Source organism: Cornus florida, unplaced genomic scaffold (assembly GCF_030987335.1).
Source record: "Cornus florida cultivar Cherokee Brave unplaced genomic scaffold, ASM3098733v1 CherokeeBrave_3.0.0_Hap2_Chr02, whole genome shotgun sequence".
NCBI classification, from domain to species: domain Eukaryota; kingdom Viridiplantae; phylum Streptophyta; class Magnoliopsida; order Cornales; family Cornaceae; genus Cornus; species Cornus florida.
Window position 1 is genome coordinate 14,666,359 of NW_026775572.1, and position 7,585 is coordinate 14,673,943.

General features: G+C 46.1%; 1 protein-coding gene across 1 annotated transcript; it reads left to right on the forward strand.

The window, feature by feature from the left end:
* The first annotated feature begins 667 nt into the window (after positions 1–667).
* On the forward strand, positions 668–1,420 carry LOC132295684 (uncharacterized). Its single transcript, XM_059793982.1, has 2 exons — positions 668–831; positions 928–1,420. The coding sequence occupies exons 1-2, from the start codon at positions 668–670 to the stop codon at positions 1,418–1,420; spliced, it is 657 nt and encodes a 218-aa protein (XP_059649965.1).
* The last annotated feature ends 6,165 nt before the right edge of the window (positions 1,421–7,585 follow it).

Consider the following 7,585-nt stretch of genomic DNA (forward strand, 5'->3'; position numbering starts at 1 on the left):
TGCATTACAAGGTAATCAGAAATTGTAAATTTTTTTAGTATAAAAAAGGTACATATATATAATGCATGACTACACAGCCCTGTTGTCTCCTAAAGTGGCAGATCAGAACACAGCAAGAAGGACTCAGATTTCTTTATGATAATAATAAATTAAGCAATAAAAACATGAAATTAAAATATAATGAGATTCCTTACACCTTGGCTATGGACAAGAATAAAACAGAAAAGAAAGAATGGGGTTGGCAATTGCTGGTTATGGGAAACATGGTGTCAATGCCACTCGTGCTAGCTGCTATTAATTGCATTGCATATTTTGTGGATCATTTCTGTAAAAATATTACATGCTATCATTTAATTATGTCGAGACATGGATGTGATTTTTCAATTTAAAACATGTTTGTTATTGGTGATCAGTCTGGTACCTGGTAGGAGGGAGACATTGCGTAAACATTGCCTAGGTAGTAGTAGTTAGATGCAAATCATAATCACGTTGCCATTCATTGATTGTTGAAGAGGATGAGATTCCTTATGTTCCCTTCACCTTATGCTGATATATATATATAGATATATATATAGAGCTTGTGGAAAGGGAAAGAAACTCAAATTTGAGATTGCTTTGTACATTCTCTAGTGTTAAGAGCCTCATTTGTAATAAGAAACAAATTAAGATGGCTTCATCTCCTTTGAGATCAAAAACCGGTTTCCATGCTCGCTCTGTTAGCTTGCCCTCTACATCTCATCCGCTCATTCCTCAATTCGAGGAGCATTTGTGCAGAGTTAAGGCTTCTGAAGCCACATCCATCAGCAACAGACTAAGTGGTCTTGAAGAGTTGTATGATTGTGTGGATGATTTGCTTTTGTTGCCACACACTCAACAAGTATTTGCCTAACAACGCCACCATAAATGGGTTGATGAGGCATTAGACAGGTACCTCAGGCTGTTGGATGTGTGTGCCATTGTTAAAGATGTCTTCTCACAAGCAAAGCAAGATGTACAAGAGCTTCTTTCGGTCCTGCGCAGAAGAAGGGATACAAATGGCTTTGGTGAGTACATCACCTCTAGAAAAAAGGCTAAGAAAGTCATCCAAAAGTGCCTAAAGAATTTGAAGAGCACTTTTAGAAACAATCAAAGCCTCCCATCTTTAGACAACCACAATGAGACTATGGCCATTGTTAGCATGTTGAGTCAAGTCGAAGCTGTCACTCTTTCCGTGTTCGAGTCCATGCTGTCCTATACCGCGGGGACAAAGGTGCAATCAAGGCCGAGCAGATGGTCTTTGGTGTCCAAGCTGATGCACCAGAAAAATGTATCAGATCAAGATGAAGAAACAGATATGAAAGAGTTTGACAAGGTTGATGCTGCACTAAACTCCCTCATTGGTCACAAGACAACCATATCTGATAAAAAGCATGTGTGTTGAGAATATGCAAAACCAAGTGAAGAAGTTGGAGTGTAGCCTTCAAGATCATGAGGAAGGGCTTGAGTCCTTGTTCAGGCACTTAATCAAAACAAGGGTTTTTGAGGAGGCCCGATAGGACATGGGCCGGATATGACTTGCAAACGCGACATTTAGTCCGTACAGGTGGGTCAGGCCCATAGAAAGGCACTGCCATATGGGCCGAACGCGCATAAGCCCATCAAAAAGGACCGGGACTCATGGAGGAACGGGCCTAGATCCAGCAGTCCATCGACATTTGTAAATCTCTATAAATAGGAGAAGTAAGGTAAAGAAAGGGGGAGATATTTTTTGGTTGAAATGTAAGAATTCTAGAAAGAGAAAGGGAGTATGAATTTATTGTATCTTCAATTGGCGCCGTCTGTGGGAAACGCATGGAAGTTTGGTTGATCAATGAGGAATATCGCGTGGATCCAGACCAATTCGGTTGATCGAGACTCGATCTTTGGGAGTTGGATCCAGATCTGAGCGATTGTGACCTACTCTGGAGGAATTTCAGTTCCTGAAGCTTTGGCAGAAGTGGCTTCAGATCTACGCAACAACGAGTTGTTCGATTGTGGCAGGATCTGACGGATTTAGAATTCGGACAATTCAGATCTCGTCAACTGTGAGCATAATTCGAAGAATTCGAAACCAGATCTGAAAAATTCCCACTCACGAAGCTCGGATCTACTCGCAAACTTGAGATTAATGCCTTTACTCCGTTCAGGAATAATGATAGGTGAAAGCTCCAATCCGATGGAGGCTGTCCAGCAAACAAAGCTTGAGGAGTTGATGAACTTGATCGAAGCTCTCAAAAAAGAGAATGCAAAATTGAAAGCTGGAATGCAACATCAGCAAATACCTGCGGTTTCGCATCCACTTCCTGTCGGTGAAGGAGGTGTTCAATCTAATATCGCGCGTCAAGGCGAGCAGGACGAGAACAATCAGTCAGCTCACCACCGTGATGAAAGGATGATGGACAATTTGCCGCCAAATGTTCGTCGAGTTGAGGATCACGAAGGATCGACTCACGTTGATCCGCGACATGAGCAGATTAGACAGAATGAAGCCATAACCTTCGATCCGCATCGGGAAAGGTTCAACCGAGAGGAAGTGATAGAGGTTGATCGCCGCCGAGTAGTGTCGCCTTGGCAAAGAGAGTTCATAGAGGAACGGTCGTTCGATCCGTCTTACCGGCCCTCCATGGCTACAATCACTCATCGCGGTACGGAGGGCAGAACCGTAGCTCACAGAGCTACCGCTGGACTCCAGAGAGAGAATGAAGCTCTCCGATCCGCAGCTCGGACGGTTGATTCACCATTCACCGACGAGATCCTGAATGCCCTGCATCCAAGGAAGTTTGCTATGCCAGTCTTTCTTCTGTTTGACGGAACAACCAATCCGATCGATCATGTGTACCATATCCAGTTGAAAATGGCCCTGAATACGGAAAACGACTCTTTAATGTGCAAATGTTTCCCTACAAGCCTAGCTGGACCGGCGCTCAGCTGGTTCAAGAACTTGCCTAGGAGCTCCATTGGTAGCTTCAGAAACCTGTGCGATCGGTTCATAAGCCAGTACTATGGGAACAAGCGTCCGCCGAAGGACATCTCGAGCCTATTCACAATGAGACAGCACAAAGATGAACGTCTCCAGGCTTTTCTCACCAGGTTTAATCTCACTAAGAGTATGGTGATCGAATGCCACCCTTCTACAGCAGTTCAAGCCTTCAAGTTAGCCATGACACGTGGAACTCCGTTTTACACCAGTCTGGTAGTGAACACGCCGACGACTATGGATGAACTCAATGAAAGAGCCGATGGTTTTGTGCGCCTAGAAGAAAAGGAGGCAGCCAATGCTCGGACAGCGTCGCTCGTGTCGACCGAGGAAAAGTCCAAGGCAAAGATCAGGCAGAAGCAGGCTCAGCCGTAACGTCAGACCTCCTGGAAGGCAGAAAAGAGGTCCAGGGAGGAAGAGCTGATTACTCCGTTGAAGGTCACTCTGGCGAGGCTATATCAGGAGAACAAAGATAAGTTTCATCCACCACTGCCAATTAGGCAACCCCTCGAACAGAGGGATCAGACTAAACATTGTGCTTTCCATTCCGATTTCGGTCATCAGACTAACGAATGCAGGAATTTGAGGAGGCAAGTGGAGATGTTGATATCTAGAGGGGAGTTCGCGAGTTATGTTCAAGGCTCGGCGATAGAGCAGAATCGACCGGTGGAACAAATAAAAAGGAGTCATAAACAAAGCTCCCACAATTCACAACCAGTTCGTATAATCAATGCTATCCACGGTCGACCCGAGCCTAGCGAAGAGTCAGATGAGCTACTCCGAGCGCGCCTACAGCAGGCGCAGATGAAGAAAAGGGTCAGCAGTGTGAATACTCTACACCAACAGATCACGTCGATGCAGATAAAGTTCGACAGGACAGACCTGCAGCGTGTTCAAGTCCCCCATGAAGACCCGTTGGTAGTCAGTTTGACAGTGGCGGACTGCTTGGTGCGCAGAGTTCTGATCGATCCCGGGAGCAGTGCGAATGTCATGCCGAGGGACACATTTGATTGGCTCGAGATTAAACCAGAGAGGCTCAAGCCCACTGGAAATCCCCTGTTAGGGTTCGATGGCAAGAGGGTGGAGCCCGTCGGAATGGTGGAAGTAGAAGTTCAAGCTGCAGAACGAGCTCTTGTGGAAACTTTTGTGGTTGTAAAAATTCACCCCTCGTATAATCTCCTGATGGGAAGAGGATGGATTCACAGAGTCCAAGGTGTACCCTCAACTCTACATCAGGTCATGAGGTGCCTCGGACCCGATGGAGATAAAGTGATAGACATTCGGGGGGATCAGGTTGCAGTCAAAGAGTGTTATTCCGTCACACTAAAGTATGCTAGGAAAGGGAAGGCGTCCGTTCGACCGGCAAGCCCCAGATAGCAATTACAGGAACCTCCGCCCAAGCAGAACAGGGTGGAGGAGTCAGTTGACTTGACCGAAGAGCCCCTTCTGGATGTGCAGATCGATCAGTCCAGGCCAGAACGAACTACCAGAGTAGGAATAAGACTGACCAGAGAAGAGCAGCAAGAGCTAGTGGACTTCTTGTCTCACAATGCCGATGTATTTGCATGGAGTCACCTAGACATGCCTGGAATTAATCCCTCCGTATCCTGTCATTCCCTGAATGTCAATCCCAATTTCAAACCAGTGAAACAGAAGCAACGAAGATTTGCTCCAGAACGCAATCAAATCATAGCGGAAGAAGTTGATAGGCTGCTTGATGCGGGATTTATCAGAGAAGTACACTACCCTGATTGGTTGTCCAACGTCGTTGTCGTGCAGAAGAAGAATGGGAAATGGCGAGTATGCATTGATTTCACCAATTTGAACAAAGCCTGTCCGAATGATAGCTTCCCGCTGCCTAAGATTGATCAAATGGTGGATGCCACCACCGGGTATGAGCGTTTAACCTTTCTGGACGCTTATTCAGGTTATAATCAGATCCCTATGGACCCCGCAGATGAAGAAAAAACTTCTTTTGTAACCGAGCGAGGAACATACTGCTACAAAGTTATGCCTTTCGGACTAAAGAATGCGGGAGCAACTTATCAAAAACTTGTTAGCAAAATTTTCAAGAATCAAATAGGAAAGATTGTGGAAGCCTATATTGATGATATGGTGGTAAAGAGTAGGAAGAAGGATGATCATCTGAAACATCTGCAAGATGTATTTGATGTACTGAGGCGATATGGGATGAGGCTCAATCCAACCAAGTGCTCGTTCGGTGTGAGTTCAGGTCAGTTTTTGGGACACGTGGTCAACCGCAAAGGCATCGAAGTTAGCCCCGCTCAAGCAGAGGCTTTGATTAAGAATGCCGAACCAAAGACGATCAGAGAGGTGCAAGCCTTCACAGGACGAATAGCTGCATTAAGTCGATTCATTTCAAAATTGTCTGATCGCTGCAAGCCGTTCTTTGACACGATTCGGAGTCATGGAAGACAGGTCTGGGGGGATAAGCAACGACAAGCATTGACCCATTTGAAGGAATATATGCAGAATCCACCAGTCCTGTCAGCCCCGGATCCAGAAGAAAAGTTATTTCTATATCTTGGAGTATCTGGTGTCGCGACAAGTGCCGTTCTGATTCGTTGCAAGGAAGGGTACAACACCCGGTATTTTATGTAAGCAAAACAATGACAGAGGCAGAACAAAGATACTCAAAGGCCGAACGGGTGATACTTGAACTTGTAAATGCAAAAAGAAAGTTGAGGCATTATTTCGAATCCCACCCTATAGCTGTTCTAACAACTTTTCCAATCAGAACGCTTATGCACAAGCCAGAGCTCTCGGGCAGAATGACAAAGTGGGCCATAGAGTTAAGTTCATTTGACATAACGTATAAGCCGAGAACAGCTGTCAAAGGGCAAGCGGTAGCCGATTTCCTGCTAGAATGTGATTCCGGGGATACGGAAGAAGACCTTAGATGCGGCTCTTGGAAACTTTTTGTGGATGGCTCCTCTAACCAGATGGGGGCTGGAATTGGGGTTAAACTGCAAACCCCAGAGGGTACTTCTTTGAGTCAAGCACTCAGACTTGAGTTCCGAGCCACCAATAATGAAGTGGAATACGAGGCGTTACTGAATGGGTTAAAGTTGGCCAGAGAGCTACAGGTCAAAAGTTTGACTGTTTATAGTGACTCGCAGTTGATTGTTCGGCAGGTAAATGGTAAGTACGCGACCAAGGATGACACGATGGGGGCATATCGTTCTGCCGTTCTGCATAAAGCCAAGGACTTTGCAAAGATTGAATTCATACAGTTACCGAGGGAACAGAATGCAGATGCGGACCGGTTAGCATGTAGTGCTTCGAGTTCCGGTGAAACATTGGCGAGGGTGATTCCAGTAGGAATATTGACCCAGCCATCTATTTTCGAAGTACCCTTGGACTCTGACCCTTGGCAAGTCAACGTCATACCGTATGAACCGAGCTGGATTGACCCCATCATTACTTATATTCGAGAGGGCGTTTTGCCTATGCAAAGGGATGAAGCTAGGAAACTCAAAAAGAATGCTGCAAAGTACGCCATCGTGCATAACCAGCTGTACAGGAGATCCTACTCTGGCCCATACTTGAAGTGTGTTACCCCTGCGGAGTCGCAGCAGGTATTGCGAGCTATTCATAAGGGTGTGTGTGGCAATCATTCTGGGGGAAGATCGTTAGCGCATAAAGTAATGACACAAGGGTATTTCTGGCCGAACATGTCAAGAGATGCGGAGGAGTTCTCTCGAAGGTGCGATAAATGCCAACGATATGGACCATTGATCCACCAACCACCTGAGGAATTGCACGTAATGGCCTCGCCATGGCCTTTCGCGCAATGGGGGATAGATGTGGTCGGTCCTCTGCTAACTGCAAGAGCTCAGAACAAGTATGTGTTACTGGCCACGGATTACTTCACTAAGTGGGTGGAAGCAGAACCATATCCTAGCGTGACTCAGACTCATGTGAGACGATTTATTTGGAACAATATTATCTGCCGTTTCGGCGTTCCAAGATCAATAGTCATGGATAATGGCACGAACCTCGACAGCAGGCAAGTAAGAGAGCTGCTGGAGGAGTATGGAATCAACCAGAAGTTAGCTGCAGTAAGTCATCCTCAGGCCAACGGACAAGCAGAAATCACAAACAAAACCATTTTCGCCTGCATTAAGAAGAAGCTGGAAGACCATAAAGGGAAGTGGTTGGATGAGCTCCCGAACGTCCTATGGGCTTACAGAACCACCCCAAGGCGGCCGACTGGGGAGAGCCCGTTTGCAATGGCATATGGTACCGAGGCAGTTATACCGGTTGAGCACTTGGTCCCCACTATCAGAAGCTTAGCATGGAGTCGAGATCAGAACGACAAGATGTTAAGATTGAACCTCGATATGATAGACGAAAGGAGGGACGCTGCAGCTATAAGGTTAGCATCATATCAGCAAGTATTGGCGAATAGTCATAACAAAAGAGTGAAACACAGGGACTTTGCCCCTGGCGATCTGGTTCTGAAAAGAAAGGTGGGGATAGTCAAAAAAATGATGCCACCCTGGGAAGGCCCATACAGAATTGCAGAAGTCATAGGCAAGGGAGCATATACGTTGGAAACCATGGCGG

Coding starts and splice junctions, on each gene's coding strand:
- LOC132295684 (XM_059793982.1), top strand. CDS start 668: ATGGCTTCATCTCCTTTGAGATCAAAAACCGGTTTCCATGCTCGCTCT. Junction 832..927: donor CTAAGTGGTCTTGAAGAGTT/GTATGATTGTGT, acceptor GGCATTAGACAG/GTACCTCAGGCTGTTGGATG.